Below are 21779 nucleotides of genomic sequence, written 5' to 3'. Positions count from 1 at the left end.
ATGGAATAACACACACACAAACACAAGGATGTTTCACAGGCACAAAGGTGCCAATAGGTACAATGAACGCCTTTATTGTCTATTTGGTGAATAATCATTTACACAGAATCTGTGTGTCACTTTACAATGATTATCTCTCCCTCACAAACCCACAGATATACACACACTCACATGCAAGTTTGCACAGTTATGCTTGTTAGGACATTGTACTGACTGCCATTCATTTTTAACAGCTACCCCGTCCAACGCCAACCCTCACTTTAAACAGGACCTCAGAAATATCGTTTGGCCTCATTAGGACAGGGCTTTTGTCCCCACGAGGACTACTGGTCCCGACAAAGTTGGTGTTTATACTAGATAATTTCCCAATGAGGTAACAAAAACGTGCACACTCACATACACACACACACACACACACACACACACACACACACGCACGCATTAAACCACACAGACAATGTTGTTCTAACAAATAAATCCCCTGAAAATGTACAAAACAGTTTTTACACACAAAATGATCAACTCTTCAGTATTTAGCACGTTACATTCTCCAAATAAAGAAACACATTAAAAACTCAACCACCATCTGTTCTTCAGCTGTTTTTCACGTCATTCTTCTCATTCAGCCAGTTTCTCAGAGTCTCCAGATTCCTCTGCATCCAGCGAATATTTTTCTGCACGTTTTCCAGGGCAAGCTGAGTAGCTCTCAGCTGAGACGCCTGTTCTTTGATGGACTCAAAGAACAACTTTATCTGGGGGTCAAATACACATCCATTTAAACAAACACACACAAGCATACGGAAGAACATAAAACATGTATAACCAAAAGAGTAAATGTAAGTAAATCTTCCTATTCTATCAAAGTCACATCATTATGTTGACAATAAAATATGCTTAGGAATATAGTAGTAGAATAATATATGTTTTTATAGCCAGTACCCAAATATTTTATGACTGAAAACAATTATTATTTGAATTTTTGTGTGAGTTTGTCAAAATGCAGATGCAAAGCAGTTTAGGTTAAGTATAACATGCTTTTAAAAAGTCCATCGTATTTTAGTACTGTCATTAATTATACATTTCATTTTATGTGATGGCATGCATCTATTAATCAAACTATCCTAATCAAGATTGGGCAGTACTGACACTGAAACAATGTTGCTCGTAGTGCTAATATTAGCCAATATATTAATGCAGCCTTGTAGCAAATAAAGCAGTTCACATTTTACTGTCAGAGCTTATAAGAGCTTACATCAGCGAGTTCCTCCGGATATGAAAACTGGCCTGTGGTGCCAATAAGGATGTTTCTTATGTCAGATGAGCCCAGCTGGAATCTGCAAAATAGAAGTGCAACAGAGGACATTCAGAGATATTCTAAAGCACAAGGGCTTCTGTAGTTGTGAGGTCAACTACCCAATGCAGTCAAATGCTTGTAGTATAATCAGGTTGTTATCTATTCAAAAACCTGTTCCAGGTGAACACTTATTATTAGACTACAGAGAAGCCAATCAAGAGGCAGATCTTACTGGTTTACACACAGTTTAGATATGTTTGGTGAGTAAAAATCTCTTCTTTTTTACATAGTAAGCACTGCATAAGATATTTTCAAATTTTAGGCCATTTTGTATGTCTCCATTTCATTGTACTAACTTCTGAACCATTGTGCTCCAGTTTTTTTTGACAAAGTTCCAGGCGAGATGATGTCCCTGAGGTTGTCTGGCCACCATCAGGATGACAGAGGACAAGTCCTGAGATCGTATTACCTTCCCTTCCAGACCCAGCTCCAGCAGTCTGCACCACAAACGCAAACACAATCTATTAACATTGCATTATCTGCCATCACTTGCTTAACATCAGAACAAATACTGTGAGAATCTCTTGTCAATAGCCCATAATTGCCACATGGTGGCAGCATTAGCAGAGTGAAGAATACAATGGGGATAAGGCGTACCTGTTTAGTTTGTTGGTGTCCCTGCTGCTGGTCAAGGCAAACAGAATTTTTTGTTTTTGTGCTGAAGAGAGGGAGGTGTTGTATGCATGGAAGAGTGAATCCCAGCCGTGGTCATCCTGTGCTCCGACTGAATATACAATCTCTGCCACATCAGTGGGTGGGCTGTAACCACAAACAGAGACGTGCATGTTTAGAGACATCAAGAAATATCAATTTGATCAATAGCCTACAACAATGGAAAACAATAGCCTTCTGTGTATTTGAATCATTTCAAAAGCTGATAACGATGGGAGCTAAAGTTTAATTTAGACAGACAGACTTGAGTGTTCCTTTGGACTGAAGCCAGTCTTCGAAGATCTGACGTGCCCGCTTCCGACTGGGAGGGTCATCCAAGTGGCACGCCAGAGAGAGGACGTCCGACCTCAATCGTCGTTCTGACACAGAACCCTCATCACTCCATGTCTGCTGGTCAATGACAGCACGGAAGAATCGGAGGATGTACATCTGCACCAAAGTACACAGAGAAACAACATCTCACATGAACTCAGTTTCATATTGACATGGGCCTAGATTTCTGGCTCACTGTGTACTCTTGCCTTCTTACCCCCAGGTTGTGAACTAGATCAAGCTCATTCCTTTTCTCAATCATCCCGTAAAAGGTCTCCAGATAGCCAAGTCCTTCAAGGAGAGGAACTGTGTGTGTCTCCAATTGCAGATAACCAATCAAGTCAAAGGCTTTATTGAGCGGTAGATAACCTGCCCTTTAGAGAAACAGATAAAGAATATTTGAAAGATTGGGTGCTTTTTCAGGTAGGGAAATCAAAGCAATTGTGTTACATAACTACAGACATTAAGAAAAAATCTCTCTCTTTAGTTCTCTAAGGCTGACAGACACACACATACAGTATAGTATAATTATGCTTACGTGACCAGTTGAAAGGCGTTGTGTATCAACTGAGTCCTATCTTTATAGCTGAGAGCAGTGTGGTTTTCCCTCAGTAGCTTGGCCATCTCATCCCAACCACCATCCTCATAATGAACCACATAGTAGCCTGTCATGTCAGAGTTTACCTTTACCCAGCTGACGTCCGCTCCTATATGTACACTGTCTAAATGACACATAAATAGCCAAAGACAGGAGAAAAAACTTTTGAATGGCAAAGCAAAAAGTTACATACGTATGTATGAATATGTGTACATGAGTTGAATAAATAAATTATATCTCCCCCTTTACCTGTGTGTGTTGTCATCAGGTGTCTGTGGGTGGTGCTAGAAGTATCTGTCTTGTATGTCAGAGGGATATTCCAAAGAAAACTATACCAGAGAAGAAAGTATTTTTGAAATCCACAACATAAAATTGAACCCTGATAGTAATTCAAAATTAAACTGCTGATGATGCTTATGTAGCTTTGAGTGCATGCGCATGCTTACCCCTGTTGCACTGTGGACCAGAGGGGGTCAGAAGGCAACACTGTCCTCAGGAACCTGTTCTGTTTAAGCAGCAGATAAGACCCCTTCCTCGTTACAGTCACCAGAGGAACACCTTTCTGCAGAGTCCAAGTGTTCATTATGGCTGTCAAGTCCAGATGTTCCCCTGCAAACAGGTACTGCAAAAGAAAATCAATATCATCATCAATAGTTGTGACAGCACCAGGTCACAAAGTCAGTGATAATCATGTAAACAGTATGAAATTTAAAGGAAAATCATAAAGAGAGGTCAGTGACTTGATATTCAACAATGTCGTATGTTTACTCACTGCATTCTTGGAGGCCTGGCTGCTGCTATAACAGTGTTTTCCTGAGCTGAAGTCCTCCTCTGTGCATGTCTGAAGAATTAAATTAAACCTTTAAGTTTTATCTGTCTACTACAAAACACATCACTTTACATTACTGCTGACTATAGTATGTTGATTTCTGAATGTTTTAATTCATTTCCGTAGTTGTAAAATGCTTGAGATTGATAATCCATCACAATGAACACCATGTCGCTTTGTAAATGCATTTCAATCAATCTGCACCTACAACTGCATTACGAAATAAAGACAGTGTAACTTTGATAAAAATAAAACAGACATTGACATCATGTTCACTTTGACTACTTGTATAAATCAATCAAGTCTTTACAAATTGGTTTTTAAACCTTGGTGAAATGAACAGAAAACAATATTTGTCTGGAGAAAAAACAGCACACATACTGTTCTCTCTGTTCTTTGTGTGATTGTAATGCCAAGCAGAGGTTTAAAAAAAGCTGTACAGATCCATACAAAGAAAGGTTGGCTCAGATAATTTTGACATATTGAAAGCCCTGTCTTGCCACTCCTTTATAATACTTTTTTTTTTACATGAAATACATTACACAGTGCATTCAATGTATAATGTAATGTTCATACATTGGCCAGACTGTCCCACAGATCTTGGTTGCATGCATTCCTGTAGCTGTATTTGCGGAGGTAACGCACTATCCCCCTCTGGAACACATCATCTGTTAGAAAGTGTCGCAGCATGTGCAGGATACATGCTCCCTGGTAGGGGAGGGAGAAAAAGTATTTTTACACAACAAGGCAACAGGAGTGTTGTTAGCCATACATGTGAAAAAGTTGATTTTCTGTGACCATATACAGTAAATATATAAATCAGTAATAGTTATGTCATCAGATGTGTGTCCTCACCAGGTGCTGTGTTCTCTAACATGTTCAAACATGAATGGGTCAATTGTCTTTTTAATTGACAGTGATTGCAATATTTGACACTGAATAAGCAGGTAGTCATTTTGCACAGATAATGTACTCGTGATAAACTTTCATTGACTGAGAGCATAACACACACACATGACAAAATCATACCTTGTCATAGGAAACTGTGTCAAACATTTGTTTGATTTGAGTGGGGTTATCTGCTGGACTGGATATTGGTCGAGAGGAGTTCAATGAATCATGTCCAATTGCTGCAAAACAGGTATGCAGTAGATATTCCTCCTTTAAGAAATGTGAACACAGAACAGGTTGAACAATTCTCTCTACAAGGCTTAATTTTAATCTTGCTATATTAATCAATTCATTGACAGATTAACCAAATCACATACCACTTTCATTTCAGGGTAGGTGGCCTCGACTGAAATGTACTCCATGTATCTAGCAAAGCCTTCGTTCAGCCAAATATCGTTCCACCACTCCATCGTCACCAAGTTACCAAACCACTGCAAACAGAACAGATGACCGTTAATGTAGTGAAGTGATTTATGAGAATATGAGCTACTGAAGCTAAACAAACACTTAATGTAGTCCTGCATGTCATTTGAGTGCAGATACACTGTCACTGTCTTACCTGATGGGCAAGCTCATGGCCGATCACCATAGTAACCCACAGTTTATCAGAAACAGAGGATGTAAGTGGATCAAACAGAAGGCTCGTCTCTCTGTAGGTGGTCAGACCCCAGTTTTCCATCGCACCAGACTGGAAGTCTGGGATGGCTATCAGGTCTGACAGAGGGAAATTAAAAGGTCAGAAGACAGATAGTGGCAGCGTGAAGGGCCCTGTAGCTTGGTTACATAAAAAAGACAAATACAAGAAGTTTACCTTGTTTGGGTAGAGGATAGTGGATGTTGAAATACTCATCATAGAAGTCAAGCATTTTGACAGCAGCCTTCAGGGCATAGTGGGTCTGATTCCACTTCTCAGGGGTGGCATAGATGGAAACCTATAAACATGCAACTGTATAAACCATTTGTGATAATGTTCAAAGTTTGAAATAAAGGAAAACGAGCTTCTTCAGATAGGCCATACCTGCACCCCAGAGGATGTTGTTGCAGTAACAGATTTGAAATCACAGACAATAAAAGCTACGAGGTATGTGCTCATCTTCACACTTGTGGCAAAGCGGTCCTCCAAAAGGCCAGTGTTTACTTCAACTGTCTTGAACTGAAATACACAAAAACTTCAGTGTAGGAATTTTTGAGTCACATTTAAACATGGGAGGCAAATAGTACATATGCAACACTCACTATGGGCATGTTGGACAACGAAATGTACTCTGGGCTCCTCCTGATACGTATGGAGAAGTTGGCTTTGAAGTTTGGCTCATCGAAACAAGGGAATGCTGTCCGAGCACTGGTGGGCTCAAAGTGAGTTGACGCTAATGTTCTAAAAAGAAACATGGGCAGATACTATTGTACTGCACAGACGATGGAATATTGTATTGTAGATGTATGTGTAGGATATTTTACCAAGCTTGCTGTGAACAAATCTACCTCTTTACCTGATCTCTCCTGCACTGGTTCTGTAGGTGCTCCTATAGAAACCATAGAAACCCTCTGCAAGCTCTGCTCCAAACTCAATATACAGGAAGTACTTTTGTCCACTGCTGAGCACCCAGGGTGAGAAAATGCCTATCTGCTCATGAGAGGGGTTATGAAGAACTGGAAGAACCTAGAAGAGGAAAGAAGTTGAGTCCATTGCAGGTAATAATGATAAATAAGATTTTATAATTACAATAGGGTCCTTGCCTCCTCGCCCTCTTGCCTTTCGGCTCGGCCCCTAATAACTGCTCTGAATTCACAACTACCTGTTCAGACAGAAGACCGAGGTTCTGGTTCAGTATGGTGGCCTTTGAGATCTGCAGACCTTTACTGTGCAATACAACCCAATTCGTGTTGTTCTTGACCTCAATCTGGATCTGGACTGAACCAGTGAAACTGAGACTTGTGAGGTTTGGGTGCACGAGGAGGCGATAGTGAAGAGGAATTATGTATCTAAAACAACGAGAAATATTTTGCTTTTTTAATACATGACTTTAAAAAAATCTTGTCAATTTTATGAATATATCCGTAAAAAACTAGCACGGAGAGTACCTTGGCAGACGAAGGCGACTCCAGGGGAAGGACAGATTGTCAGTCCCCAAAGGAGATTGCTCTCCTGCAGGATGAGGAGTGCTTGACGGCTGCTGTGAAGCTTTGGCAGGCTGTGACCCAACTAGAGACACATGGAGTAGAGACAGCACTAACATCCTTACCAAGGCCATTGTAGAAGAAATGCCCTTGAACCACCGATAGAACAAAAAGCCACCCGTGTGGCAGACTGACGACTATGAACTCGCTCAGTCACTTCCCAAACATGAGTAGTGACTAAGGACCACCTGACAGGAGTGTTGTGTGGCTGATCAAAAATGTCAGGCAAGTTCTCAGGACCTTTGTCTTAAACCTGAAAGACAATAGAGGAGAATTTAGGACACAACACACTCAGTTCACCATATTAAATCAACTCTGCTCTAGAAACTAAAAAAACAGTGTCTTGCTTCCTTAATTCAGTCAACTTCCCGGTTATTGGTAGTAGTTTCAAAGGTTACCACATTACTGATCTCTATGGAAAGTAAGTTTTTATGCTTAAAAGTGGACCATTGTGGACCTTGTAAACTTGACATATGAATTCTCTGTTGAGAGGTCAGTTAATTTTTGGCAAATTTAGCCAAGGCTATTATTTAGGGCACGATACATCTCACCCTGAAGGAGACTTGCAACAACTGAATCACACGACTTTCCATGCGGACAAAACAAGATTAGGACACAGCTATAACTGTAAGGTGACAACAGCTGCAGGAGCATAGCTGCAGTTCAAATTAGGTTGTACGGGCAGCAGTTAAGCTATACCATATGGAAAGAAGTGAATCTTATTATGTTAATTAAAACATCCTACAAGCAGCAGAAATCTAACTAATTGTCAAACAATACAGATTTTCTTGTGTCTGCTTCAGGGCTCATGTTTAAACAGAAATGTCAAATAGCTTTACCTCGATCATTTTAGCTGCATCATCCAGCCTGTCCCAACTGTTGAGTTTCACTTTCTCTTTTTAACTTCCTGTCCACCGCTGAAGCACATAACCTGCATGTGTGTGTGTGTGTGTGTGTGTGTGTGTGTGTGTGTGTGTGTGTGTGTGAGAGAGAGAGAGAGAGAGAGAGAGAGAGAGAGAGAGAGAGAGACAGAGACAGAGACAGAGAGAGAGAGACAGACAGACAGAAAGAGAGCGAGAGCGAGAGATAGCATGAGACAGACAATGTAGCTTCACTGTTTAATGTAATGTATTTTCCAACTGATGTTAGAAGATTCAGATGTTGATGTTAGGGTAATCTAATGCATTTGTAGAGTTATTATTAATACATTATTGTGCTTAGGTAGTAAGGTGGTTAATATACAGTCACACTTTCACAGCTGTTCACAACAACAGTTTCTCTCTTTATTGTGTGTGTGTGTGTGTGTGTGTGTGTGTGTGTGTGAGTGAGTGTGTGCAGGTGTGTGGGCAGGTGTTGTCTAATGTTCTGGTTATGCTGATATGATCGGTTTCTCACCTCAGATCTAACAGCCGTAAGCAGGTGTGTTTCCAGTTGTACAAATAACTCTTTAATGACTTTCTTCTGTCCACCTTACTGTCTGATTTTCTCCTTCTTTACAAATGCAGGTTGTGTAAGAGCTCACACTGTTTCCCTCTCATTCTATCTCTCTCTGTGTTTGTGCATGTGTTTTGTGGTGGGTGGAGGAGGGTCCATTATTAGTATAAGGTCACAACAATGAGACATGTCAATCCCCCATAATGCAATGCTCTTGGCAAAGCCAAACAGCATGCCCCCATTTTATACACTCACATACACACACTCTCATGCAGAGCAGTCATCTATGAAACCACTCCAACGAACAGACATGACAGAGTCATCCAGGAGTCTCTTTTACCTTCCTATCATCTGTTTATGGGCAGGTAAGTTTTTGATTATTTTTTGGCATTTTTGCCCATTTTGGATAAATACTGAGGGGACAGAAAACAAGGGGACAGAGAAGAGTGTGACAACAATAATGGTCCCTCTTTTTCCACCAGTCTGCCCTGAGCTTTTAATTTATTCCATTTGATTGTGACGTATATTTTAAATTAATGAGCTCATATTAATGAAAGCCTTATATCTGAAATATCAACCTTTCAGAATAACTTTTTGTTTTGTATTTATATCATGGCCACAATGGGTATTTAAGTTTATTCAGTGGCTAAAATCCAAGGAAAGTCATATCAATATGATTTATATAATCATTTATATAATAATTATATTTAAATAAAATAATTTAAAAATCTAAAAGTCCTAATTTAGCATATAGAGGAGTATTGACTCTTACAGAAGTTACAACATACAAATCTTTTATGAAATTTGGTTAGATGGCAGAAAGAAATATGGAAAAAACTAATGATTTGGATTTTGTCATTGATGTAAAAACATATCTGCAGTTTTATCTGGCAATGAATTTAAATGCATGATGGATTTCATTATAAACTGTTAAATTATGTATTCATTTTGATGTCAGTGTTTGAGATTTTTCTCTGAAGTATATCTGAACATTTTAAAATGCCTCATATTTACAATTAAAGCCCTTACACTGTGTAAGTGCTATTATTGCTCCCCTCACACTGTCCTCCCTCCTCCTTTTGACACAGGACGAGTAGAGGGTGATGTGTTGGCATCTCTGGCCCCTCCGGTGCACTTGTCAGGGGAAAGGCTGGGCTTAACACTACTGGTCTGCATGGTGAGTGACTTCAAGAGAGGGCACTTGGAGGTCAGCTGGAGGTTGCCATCAGAAGGCCAGACGCCCAGCACACTATACAGTATTGCTGTAAACAGGAAGCATCGTGACCACAGTGCTGTGGCGATTATCACAGTGGCGACCAGTGACTGGCCATCATATAGCTGCTCTGTGAGTCATCGACGACACCCCAGAGTCACCAGGAAACACCACACCACCACCTCACGTAGGATTACAGCTGCTCAGAGACTAAATGTGTTAATTGTTATTTTTTAATTTTTTTTAATTAAACCTTTAACACTTTTTTCAGGTGATCAAGACAAGGTCTGCTATGAAGATGATGAGATAAAAGGTAATATTTAACTGTTTTTAAATTATTAAAACATTTCCTATTATGCATACAGATGTGGTCCTTTATTCTGGTCTGTGTGGTTTGATCTCCAGATGTTGTTGTGTGGACAAACACCGTGACTGTTCTGGCTATGAGGCTGCTTTTCTTCAAGAGCCTTGTCTTTAACACTCTGATGACCACTTATGCTGTTATAAAGTGGTAAGAAGATGAGTCTGTGTTATTTAATTGGATTACAGGGCAAGTGTAACATTACCTGCAGAGACATCAAGCAGATATATGCAGGTGACTTTAGTGTCGTACTTTTTTCAGTATATCTTGCTGTCTGACAGCGTGGGAAATCATCTTATTTCATTTTATTTAATCTTATTATTTCATAAATCTAACAGTGTATTTGACTTTTCAGATGGTGGAAATAAAGTGCTTCTGGTTCTGTATGTGACCTTCAAAAGAAATCTAACCCAGCAAGAAAAGGAGTATGTTTCTTCTCTGAGCTCTGCAAAGTGAAGATTTCTACACCCAAAGATGATGAGTGTGATCCATCCCTGTTGTTGGCTTCATGAAAATGGTCCTACACTAACGTATCTCATGGATTAAATGGGATATGATCGCAGGAGAGGCAGCTCTTAGCTTTTAGTGCGCCTCTTTTGGCCTTTTCTCATTGACATCCCAGGTGTTGCGAACTGTGGCAGTTGGAAACAGGTTGTGTTTATGAGGCCAAACCTGGTATCTGATCAAAAGGCTAACCTCAGACAGATGGGTTAGTGAACACCCTTATATGAATGTGCGTGTCAGTGTCTCTGTGCGTGTTATCTCTGTGTTGGGTCTTATTGAGCTTTAATTTTTAACTTCTTGAATTACAAAAAAATGTTGCTTGTTTTTGAATGTCTACAATTATACATTACTTTATACTTGTTGTTTCTTTCTTTTTTCTTATTCCTGTTAAAAATATGATCAGTAAACAGGAAGTAAGGTTGTTTTCACTTTATTGTTTTTAAAATAAAACACTTGCACACAGTTTTTTTTCCTCCATGTTTTTTTTAAGCGCCTTGAATAACACACTGACATAGCAACAGAGCACCACTAGGTGGCAGTACAATCACATCTGACATTTTTTAAATTATTATCCAACAGCAAGAATATGGAGCTTAACTTCCTCTACAGGACACTACGTTCATAAATAAGTTAAGTATTTCAACATTGACCAGTCAATCTTCACCAAACTGACACTCACACATGATGTAAGAGATCACAATGCCAAAACTGAGATTAAGTTTATGGCCAACTGAATGGGGCATAATCATACAGACTTAAATATCATGGTTCATAGTCTCAAGAATTAACACATTTCCATCAGGTATAAAAAAGCAGAAATTTCCCACAATACATTGCTGAAATACGTGTGACAGCAGGTGCTGTGGGGAAGTTTTCTCAGTGATTTGCAGTGTTTTGTCTACTCTCCAGTATCTTACACGTATCCCAGTAAGGAGCAGCTCATCAATTCTGGCAATAGGAGAAAAACAGTCTACAGTAGCAAGTTTACAAACAGAAGAAAAGGAGGGGAAGGTGCTGGTTCGGTGATAAGTTATGATTTCCTTTGTACATGAAAACCATTGTGCCCCTCTTACAAGGCTTCCATAATCTGTCTTTGGCTCAAATGAACACAACAAAGAATACGGTGAGCAACAAACATGAGCCCATGTGGTCACAGCCTCTTGGCAAAAAGGTGGGAATTCCTCTAATATGATTCTTAGAGGAAATGAAAACACATCCACGCATGTCACCAACTAGTTAAAAAAAACCACACACGCGCGCGCGCACACACACACACACACACACACACACACACACACTTTGAAATCAGGACTGAGGAAAGACAACAAATTCATACAACAACAAAATAGTACTGATGGCATTTTCTGTGACAATATTAATACATTCAAAAGAGAACAACTCACATTAACTGACTCAAAATGAGACGCTGTGTCATATCAGCTACTGGAAGAATGATGATGAACAAAAATGGCAGCTCCTTGTATTCTACAGATATTAACTTTGACAGGAACCAGAACCAACTTTTCAGATACCTTCAAAACGTGAGCCATTGGATTTTGGTGGAGGACAGTTTGTGTGAGGAAGAAACACTGATGTGGATTTGTACAAAACAAAACAAAAATCAAAATAAAGTGCTTCTGTTAAAACAAACATCCTCTGTCTGAGGTATTAAAGAAAAATCACATCAAATGGCACAATAAAACAAACCCTACGCCATTACACTGTGCACTGAAGACAAAACAAACTATTTACAGTCTGGAGTGTATATCCATTTTGTGTGATACACACTCAATTCACCCGCACAGAAGCATTTATGGCATCCTATCCAAAGATGAATTATCACGTCTCCTGTGTTATTCCCCAGATGGCTGATTCTGCCGGGTTGACCCCTGCAGTGAGATGCTGTGCTGTTAGTGTTGTCAATCTCTGTTGTGCCTGCTGGGAGGTGTGCCACTTCTCCTAAAAAAGACTTCTAGTTCCCAGTAACTGTTCAGCCTGCTGTTTCCTCTCTGCAGGAGAAAGGAACCAGTGCGCAGTTTCAGTGCTCAGAAAAAAACTCCCAAAACTCTCTTTCTAGTGCACACACATACACAAGCCCACAGGCATGCAGGCACAAAGATGTCCCCTCTTACATGAACCCCACGCTCAGTGCACACAGCAGGAACAGAGCGAGGTGTTTGATATGTTGAGAATCAAGGTGTATGGTGGAGGTGGCAGAGCCACGGGGGTAGATCCTCCATCTGTCCTGGTGTGGGTGAAGACTCTCCATGTCCTTCTGGGCACTGTACGCCGCCACTGTGAAGTTAGCATCCCCGGTGGTCAGAAGATCAAACACGCACGAGTGGAAATAAATGTCCTGCACCTCCAGCTGCTCCCGACAGCGCTCCTTCGCCCCGTCCACACCGAAAACCTGGGGGGCACCGTAGGGCGATGATTGTGTCTGTGAGGAGTAGCTGGGCCGACGAAGCTGCTGAACCTGTAGGCCGAGTGCAGGTGGGGACAGGGGGAGAGGCAAATGTCCTCCCTGGTCGATGCGTTCGCTGCTGGGGCAGCCGTTCAGACAGAGCTGCAGGTCCTGGGTGGCATCGTAGGCCTGAGCCAGCTCCTCAGGGATCCGCACTGCCAGGGTCAAGTAGTGACCCAGCTGGCGGACAATCACGGTTACGCCAATGTAGCCAGCATGCAGCTCCACATGGCGCCCCGGGCTGCGCTCAGAGATCCACAGAGCCCTCACCTTCCCAGTTGCACCTTCTGCACCAGCAGAAGCGTGGATTGGGTCTCCACTGCTCACAGTGCCATCATCAAAAGCAGCAGGGAGATTGTCTGTGACGGCCTGATAGACCCTCTGGTCTGTGCAACCCTCATAGGGCTTGAAGATAATGGTGATCTAAGCAGCAGAAAGAGAGAGCATCAGATAAGTTGTAGTTTAAAGCGTATTAAAGATATTGAACAAACACAACTTTCATTAAGGAGATAACTCAAGCCAAAACGATAACTTGATTAATCGATTAGTCAATCAACAGAAAATTAATCAGCAAATAATTTGATTTATTGTTTAAATTCCATTCTAGAAAAAATAAATCTTGCCTTGTTCACTAATTTGCTGCTTTTTTCTCTCCTATGTCCCTGTAAATTTCATGTATTTTGGAGTTTGGATGGTTAGTTCGACAAACCTCACAATTTGACGCCTTTACATTAGGCTCTGGGACACTGTTCTGACATCAACCAATGAATTGAGAGAATAATCATCAGATTCATGGATAATATAATTATCAATGGCTGTAGCTCTACAGATAAGCTAAAAGGTCTCTCTCACACACACCAGCACAAATATTAACATTCATCCATTACACAGTTTATTGACTCTTATCACACTATGTGTGAGAAATGACTAAATGGCTTTTTAACAAGTAGTAATTTGACACAGCTATGCAAACATGCTCACACACACACACACACCACACACACAGAGCTCCAGTGGTGAGTGGGAGCAGTGGTGGATACAGGGTGTGGTGTGAGCATTACGGTTAGCACTAGCATCATAGTTCCGGTGAATGGCTGCTTTGTTCACATGACAGCCATGAGGAATGAGGCCTGGTAGGCCATTAATCCTGGAGGGCTGTTAAAGTGTATATGGTGTGTGTGTGTGTGTGTGTGTGTGTGTGTGTGTGTGTGTGTGTGTGTGTGTGTGTGTGGTGGGGGTCCCCTAATAATCGTGACTAATAACTTGCCCCACCTCTAACACAAGGTCAAACCTTCAGCTCCACAGTGCAGCACCCATACTATTTGCTTAATGTGTATGTGTATCAGCCAATGTGTGCATGACTAAGTGTTTGCATGGGTGTGTATGTGTTTTAATAATTAAAGCTATCGACTAAGCTTGAGAGGGCAGATCATCAGGGGAAACATCAACATAGCTTCTTTAACACCACAAAGATCACCTTGTGCAGCTCATCATCCATTTGGTGGTGTGTATGTATGTCTTTGTGCATGTGTCCATTTTTTGTTGTACACGGATAAGGACCTATAACACACATAGTGCTTTAAGCTGGTTACTGCTGAGTGCAAGGAGTGCCACTTAAGTGCCACAAGGAGTGACACACACACACACACACACACACACACACACACACACACACACACACACACACACACACACACACACACACACACACACACACACAAATACTTTCAAACACACACATAAGTAAACAGTGGATCCTTTCACACATCTCATTCCATGTTATTAGAGGTCAGGCTATATGCAGCCATTAACCAAGTTAGGTTTCCAACACTGCTTGAGTCACAAGAGACAGTCACAAGATCAGGCTGTTTGCCTCACACCTGTGAGTCTGAGGGAACGAGACACAGAAAGTGAAAGAAACTGTGAGTAAAAAGTAGAGCAAGGAGAGCAGGGGTGTGTTCCAGCCTCACAGTGATAAGATTTCTTCCTCTGAGGCAGAGAAAAGCAACTTAGAGGTCATTATAGAGAGTGTTTCCCTCTCTCTAACACACACACACACAAACACAGAAATAAACTAGATTACACCAGCTGCTCTCACTTAAGAAACTCTTATAAGCTTAATAACAGTAAATTACACCCCAAAAAGCCAATTTCTCTCTGCCTCAGCCTTTAAAACAGCTTTCTCCTCACCTTATTGGTCGCTGTAGCACTGGAGCCCGTCACCACTGGAACATTAGTGACCTGAACCGACAGATAGTCATTATCAATAAGTGGCCAAGCCCCCTCCACCTTACAAGTCTGGAAGCTGTCCTTAAACGTCCTCAGATGGGGGTCCCCGAACAGCCCACAGAACAGGTACCCAGGCCGCGAGTGGCTGTGAGCATGGGAGTGCGTGTGTGCATGAGCATGGGAGTGTGTGTGGGCATGCTGGGTGCGACTGTGGTAATTGCAGGGCTCGGGGTGAACCTCGGGGTGTGTGGAAGAAGTGGGCCCGTCCCTGGAGCAATTTCTCTGGCTCATGAGGTCTGAGATGCCCAGCACTGCAGAGTGGAAGACCAGGTTCCCCCGGCAGGACTTGGCTGTCCTCTGCGTGCAGGCTGAGTATGCCCGCAAAGCCTTGCAAAATTCGGTATGAAAGCCATCCACAGCAGACGTGAGGTGGGAGGTCAGGGAGACGAAGTCGGTGGTGCACTTTTGGATACGGCACTGAGGGGTGGCCACCTGGCACTGACCTGGAGAGGACACAGGGAGAAAAAAACGCTGTCATTAAAGCGATAGAACCAGCTCAAAACTGCCTGAAAGATTACCACATTAGTCTTTCAGTTGGCTCTAACTAAAAAGGAAACAGGACTCTGTGATGTTGGCTATGCTTTGATTTTAAGCACACAATGTTACCAGCCTGTTGCAATCAAACCTAATAAAACTGGAAAAAGAAGCTGCCGCTAGTTGAAAGTTTTAATCAATCAGCAGTGCCGCTCTTGAGAGTGTAAAGACCTGGAATGTAATAAACCAAAGAGCAGGCAGAGAGTAAAGATAAAGAGCGTTTTCCTACAAGGGGTGAGATAATACTACTTACAGCCCAGTAGCAAAGAAAAAGACTAAAAATTCCTAACACATCTGGTATTAAAGACAGAAAGAGCTAGATGATGCAAGGTGTGTTAAACCAGAAAATACACATCACAAATGAATCTTTATTAAATATGGCTTTCAAGTTATGTTTTATGTCTCTTTAATGTTTGTTTACAGCTATAACCATGAGATTCAGAGGAGGCTGAAGTAAGGAAATGCATCCAGGAGACTGATTATTCAGTCCCCGTACACAGTAGAGGCACATTTCTTGGTCCAAAATGTTCCCTGATGTTTTATCTATTGCTACATTTCTGAATGTAACAAGGGTCAAATCAGCCTTTTATATCATAGATCATCAGAGAGAGAGAGAGGGATTTAGAGTGAGCGAGAGAGAGAGAGAGAGAGAGAGAGAGATTAGAGACCAGACCTAATGCATCAGTCACAGCATGCTCCTATTAGATTAGGCCAAAGAGAGGCTCTGCAGTGTATGGGCAGCTGCACATACACACACACACAAATAGCTTTCTTTCTTAGAAAGAATGCTGGTTGTGCTTCTGTTCAACACAGACAGTCCGTGATCTCCAAATGGTGGTATGATCTCCTAATGGCCAAGCAAAATCAGTCTCTACATGGTTTTAACTGAAATCAACAGATTCTCTTAATGTCGCACTATCACTTAACAACCATACCATACCACTAACACATAAACACACACACACACACACACAAGTAAACAGCACATTCCAGCTCTTCTTTGCACATGTATTTGATTTTTGGGCATGAAGGAGTGGGGCGTCACCATTTGGGGGCAGTAGTGCTCTTAGTTTTAGAAATCAGGGTGCAGGTACGAACCCCCACTCGCACCACGCTTCAGAATCTCTCTCCTGCCTGTTAAATACTGACACCAACCCACAGACACACACACCCAGACACACACACACACACACACACACACACACAGGCTGCGTGCCATGCCAACCACCACTGTACAGACCGTCCGAGCACTGAGGACGCATTGTCTCTTTGACTGGCGCACCAACAGCCTCCCTTCTTTCCCTATCTGCAGGCAGTACCTAAATACCGCTCCCAATCTAATCAGAGCAGGTTTATTCTCTTTCGGAAGGTATCAGAATCATGAGCTGCTCTAAAAGGCACAAAAGCACTCATTCACCAACATTTCCCAGCAGGGTGACGCCGACCCCCAAATGAAGAACTTGGGTTCAAAACCACTGGCTTATATAAAGGTTAAAACCTCTCTGATGACAAGCATCTGCTGAAGTTTCACTGAGCAAGACACTGGATCCAAGCAGCAGCTCCCATTTTGCTGCTCCTGCACACTTGCCTCCCTCCCATCCAAAAAGGATTTCCCCATGATGATTAATAATGTTCCAAATCAATATTAAAACACTTTATTTTGTTCTTCAAGGCTTCCTTCCCATGGTCTCCCTTTTGTGAAGCTGTACTCTTAATCACCTTCTCTAAGCACGCATAGCCCTACTTTGCAAAGAAAATCCAATCTATGCATATAAATAAGCAATTTGTGGTAAGAGGAGTCAAGGTGATGCATATTGAATTGACTTGAAAATATTATTAAGAAGGGGATAAACTCCTTGTGGGAAAAACTAATGCATGAGGGTCATTCAACACATCCAGAGCCTGGTTTGCTTCATCCCCTGGGGTAAGTATCTAATATAGACACAATAAAACAGTCAGCAATGCCCACACCACTTCTTCCATCTCCTACCACAATATTAACCTGGAGTTTTTTCACTCCACCCCCCTCCCCCAGCTTCCTTCATAAGCTCATACTGTAGGTCTCGTCCCTTCTTTGCTCTCAAGCCTCATCTGTTGTCAGATATTATTTTTCTCCATCTCAGATCTATTGCCTTGATCAGCATAGTTTTCAGCCTTCAGCAAACTGTTCTCAGCCTGATTCCCTGGACAGGCCCCTCACCCTTTGGTCATCTCTTCTCCTGTATTCTCCCTGCATTATGCTCCTGGGGCATCTGATCAGACAGAGGTCAAAAGATCCACAAGCTGTATCTCGCCGGTTTCGTCTGACTATCCGGCAGCCTCCAACTCCCTCTGATCTCCGGAGATCAGAAAAAGATCTACTGGGATCATCTCTCAACCAAGGGAATGGCTTGTGAAGTGTTTATTGATCACCTTGTTGTGCACTCTCTCACACGCTGAGCTCAAATCACACAAACAGCCCTCCAAGCACAGAGTTACAAAGCTTTACAGGAGCTCATTACAGCGTGCAGCCTCTCTTTCTGTCTCTCTCAACTAGACATTGTGAACAATTCAGACATTCCAGCCTCCCCATCCAAACAGACACATGGAGCTGATGATGAAATATGTCTAAAATACTCTGAAAAGTAAAAGTTATAACAAATAAAACATTGTCTTTGTTTGAACAGACTAAATAATACACATTCTTTCCAGGTGGCACACACTTAGCAGAAGGTGCCAAGATCTTTAATGTGAAGTGGGTCTCACCAGGCTGCGTGCAGAGGCGGTTTTGTCCCACTGCCTGAGCTGTGTTAAACTAATTACTGGAGGTGTGACTACTCAACAGACAGCCGCCACAACAGCCGACCCCCTGCACATGTACAACACACACAGGCAGTCCCCCCCCAAAAAAGAGGTCATCCTGCATTTTAACCAAATGAAAAATGTATCTGTGTCAAATGTAACCAAGTGAATTTAAAACAAACCAAATCAGAGGTAAGTAAATCATAACCTCTGTAAAGCCACAGCAAAGTAGTCTATCCAAAAGTCAGTTATGTTTTAGGGCCAGTAATTTTTAACAACACCTTATTAACCTTTGGCTTCCAGTGAACAGACTCTTCTTTTGTTCAATGCTTTGTTTTCTTTTCTGTCCAGATTTTGTCTCAGTGTCTGCTCTAGGTGATCGTCAGAAGACAACCAACCACTAATATAAAGAAAATGTTAGATTTTCAGAGAGGCATTAATTTATGCTTTTCTCTTCTTTTTTTTACTCTGTCTTAGCCTCAGAGTAACTTGGAACAATTTAATACTATTCACACATTTTGCATCATGCAACTGAACATAACAAACTGTAGATCAGATTTATAACACACTAAATCCCTGATACTAACTTTTTATGGGCAGATTTACACTCTCTTTTGCTGATATTGATAAAAAGCTGCAATCTGTAATACATGGACATGAGGGGAGGTAGTCACTCTTTCTTCCTTCCCCTCCTCCATGAGCCATTAAGGGGCAGACAGGAGAATGACGGCCCAGGAGAGAGGAGGAGAAACTCGATCCGTGCTCAGAGTGCTGCACTGCCGCTGGAGAGAGAGCCATTGTCAGGCAGCACTGGGCCCAACACAAAGATTGACTACACAATGATTACCTACGCTTAATAACTGATAGAGTGTGGCTGATCACTTCCATATGCAAAGGACTGAAAAGAAATGTAGTTACTTTGGATGTTGTGCAGCGCACAGAAATTGGTGATATTATAACAAAGTGCGCAAAATCACGTATTAGTTGCGATTATATCCGAGAGGTACGCAAGTCAATGCAGTGATTAAGAGCAGTTACTTACCTATGTGGGCACCGCAGCACAAAGCGATGATCAGCAGTAGCAGTGGCCGGAAGCGGCGCACCAGAGACGGGGAGGCGAGGCGCTCAGCCCCGCGACAACAGCATCCGGCTCTCCCCATCCCCGTCCATGCAGGGCCAGGAGGGGAGAGTGGACAGACCTCCAAAGGGCGAGGAGGGGTGGTGTCCAGGCCTTCTCACTTCTTCTTCTGCCTCTCCTTCCTCACTCTTCTCTCCTTCCTCTCCTCCTCGGGTGCGCAGGGGCATTAAAACACAGCTGCTCCGCGGAATGCAGGGCGGAGGAGGGGGGTGGAAAGGCAAAGAGAGGAGGAAAACAAAGTGTAAGCACAAGTCACTCCGACGACACTTTTACTTTTTTCCCGTACAAATCCACACCCCACGTGATTTAAGTGCGCTCCCTCCGTGATCGGACTTTTGCGTTGATTATGATCACTCTGCGCTCTCCTCTATAGTCCCACACACGCACTATCACATCTCTCTCTCTCTCTCTCTCTCTCTCTCTCTCTCTCTCTCTCTCTCTCTTACACACACACACACACACACACACACAGGCTGGATCTCCTCCCCTTTCACTTTCTCCTCCTCCTCCACTGCCCCTCCAACAAATCAATAGAGAATCAACCAAACCCTGCTGTCGGAAAACCCGCCTACCAGGACTACAGAGAGAGAGAGAGAGAGAGAGAGAGAGAGAGAGAGAGAGAGAGAGAGAGTCTATTTTCTATTTTTATAGAGGTGTGTGTGTCAAGACAAATTTGCGTCCTATATATTTATATGAACCTTAAAAAAACTTCTACTAATACTACCACTTGAACAAGAAAGGAAATCGTATGTGGTGGATATGTGAAATTAGTTTGTTATATGTTATAGTGGTCATAATCACACTCATTCCAGATAAATAAACATCTAAATTAATCAAATTTAATTAATTATTAATACATCTAGTCTAAATTTGTTTCTTGGAGATAAATAAATAAATACAGAATCCCAGACTCAATATCAACAAAATCATGTCTTATGTCCAAGGCAGATCCTTATTGTTGAAGTAAATATAAACTGTTGTTTTTTATACAATGTTTTCTGCAGAAATTATTATATTAATTATTATATTATATTATTAATTATATTGTATCATTATTAATCATTATACTCAAAAAATAAAATATAAGCATAGCTATTGAATCTATAATTAAATCAAAACTATCTCGCAACTCTTCATACTGATTCTTTTGATACAACTTTTAATGCAGCATGATTCCCTGTTTCCCTTACTGCTAATTTAAATCTGTTTTGTGGGAGAAAATGTTATTAATTGACAGGTATTCACTATTTACTTAATTTCTTCTTTAATATTTTAGGATGAAACCCTCAAGGAGTTAGACATCACTCTTTTCACTTTATTTCAGATAATAATGTCGCAGTTGGAGAGAGCTGTGTGTCAGCCTTCCTACAGTATGTGATCCCCTGAAGTTAAGTTTGCATTTACATAAACATGAGCACCTACAGCATAAATGACACAAAACAGTCCAGACATTACAACACACAAGGTACAAGGTAAGTAGACAATGTAAACACCCCCAGGCAATAATGACAGATACTGAACACTGAATACACAGTTAAATATGCAAAACAACATGTACCTTGCAGTCTATTGTTCTCTCCGCCTACATCTATGACTCATAAATGTATAACTTCACACCCACTTTCTGAAAGTTGTTGAAATGGTTGGGTTTTTTTATTAGAAATGATTGCGAAGAAGTTGAATCTGATCCAAAATACCTTTCTTAAATAAAGGTTATGGAGTTGGATAGGTTTCAAAGAAAGTTCTGAGGCATCTAAAGTTCTAGGTAATTTTTTCCTTAGTTTGCATATCAACGCTGCGTTTGTTCTTTAAATACTTCATTTATGATCTGCTAAAAGGTTGATGAGGGTGTGTGTGTGCGTGTTAGTGTGTGTGTGTGTGTGTGTGTGTGTGTGTGTGTGTGTGCGGGGCTGTCGTCACATGCTGTATTCTACCAGATTGTACCACCTTGACTTAACCTGTTTGCATTTGCTGATATTGTGTGAATGTATGCAACCTTGACTGCTTTACAGAAAACAGAGCTTCTCTGTGGCTGATATTTTATGTGTTGTGTGTCATGGCCGGGTAACATGACTCAACTGCATACACTCATCACTTTCTCCACCGTATGTTTGGTCACAGCCGCTTGCTTCTCACTGATTGTGTCAGTTAAATAAACACACAGTCA

The 21779-nt window shown here is 41.6% G+C and overlaps 2 protein-coding genes across 2 annotated transcripts; both read right to left on the bottom strand.

The window, feature by feature from the left end:
* Positions 1 to 38: 38 nt before the first annotated feature.
* Positions 39 to 7776, bottom strand: erap2 (endoplasmic reticulum aminopeptidase 2). The gene is made up of 21 exons (XM_053326036.1): positions 7734 to 7776; positions 6799 to 7147; positions 6513 to 6699; positions 6207 to 6376; positions 5953 to 6091; positions 5735 to 5869; positions 5528 to 5648; positions 5276 to 5430; positions 5034 to 5147; positions 4795 to 4926; positions 4342 to 4473; positions 3709 to 3777; positions 3383 to 3558; positions 3186 to 3265; positions 2877 to 3060; positions 2556 to 2712; positions 2271 to 2455; positions 1952 to 2113; positions 1651 to 1791; positions 1253 to 1334; positions 39 to 752 (listed from the first exon to the last, which is right to left on the bottom strand). The coding sequence occupies exons 2-21, from the start codon at positions 6966 to 6968 to the stop codon at positions 594 to 596; spliced, it is 2850 nt and encodes a 949-aa protein (XP_053182011.1). The 5' UTR covers positions 6969 to 7147; positions 7734 to 7776; the 3' UTR covers positions 39 to 593.
* Positions 7777 to 12496: 4720 nt separating this feature from the next.
* rgmb (repulsive guidance molecule BMP co-receptor b) lies at positions 12497 to 20033 on the bottom strand. The gene is made up of 3 exons (XM_053326038.1): positions 19517 to 20033; positions 15061 to 15602; positions 12497 to 13293 (listed from the first exon to the last, which is right to left on the bottom strand). The coding sequence occupies exons 1-3, from the start codon at positions 19632 to 19634 to the stop codon at positions 12535 to 12537; spliced, it is 1419 nt and encodes a 472-aa protein (XP_053182013.1). The 5' UTR covers positions 19635 to 20033; the 3' UTR covers positions 12497 to 12534.
* Between the last annotated feature and the right edge of the window lie 1746 nt (positions 20034 to 21779).

This window comes from Scomber japonicus, chromosome 9 (assembly GCF_027409825.1).
Source record: "Scomber japonicus isolate fScoJap1 chromosome 9, fScoJap1.pri, whole genome shotgun sequence".
In the NCBI taxonomy this organism is placed as follows: domain Eukaryota; kingdom Metazoa; phylum Chordata; class Actinopteri; order Scombriformes; family Scombridae; genus Scomber; species Scomber japonicus.
The sequence above is the reverse complement of the archived record's forward strand: the minus strand, read 5'-3'. Positions and strand labels throughout refer to the sequence as shown.

What these genes read in the sequence shown, in the direction of transcription:
- erap2 (XM_053326036.1), bottom strand. Translation starts at nt 6,968, where the DNA reads ATGGCCTTGGTAAGGATGTTAGTGCTGTCTCTACTCCATGTGTCTCTA. An exon ending in CCTACCCTGAAATGAAAGTG is followed by an intron (nt 4,927 to 5,033) that starts GTATGTGATTTG and finishes CATTTCTTAAAG; the next exon opens with GAGGAATATCTACTGCATAC. An exon ending in TGTGGGACAGTCTGGCCAAT is followed by an intron (nt 3,778 to 4,341) that starts GTATGAACATTA and finishes TTAATTCTTCAG; the next exon opens with ACATGCACAGAGGAGGACTT.
- rgmb (XM_053326038.1), bottom strand. Translation starts at nt 19,634, where the DNA reads ATGGGGAGAGCCGGATGCTGTTGTCGCGGGGCTGAGCGCCTCGCCTCC. An exon ending in GTGCTGCGGTGCCCACATAG is followed by an intron (nt 15,603 to 19,516) that starts GTAAGTAACTGC and finishes TGTCCTCTCCAG; the next exon opens with GTCAGTGCCAGGTGGCCACC. An exon ending in GTGCTACAGCGACCAATAAG is followed by an intron (nt 13,294 to 15,060) that starts GTGAGGAGAAAG and finishes TCTGCTGCTTAG; the next exon opens with ATCACCATTATCTTCAAGCC.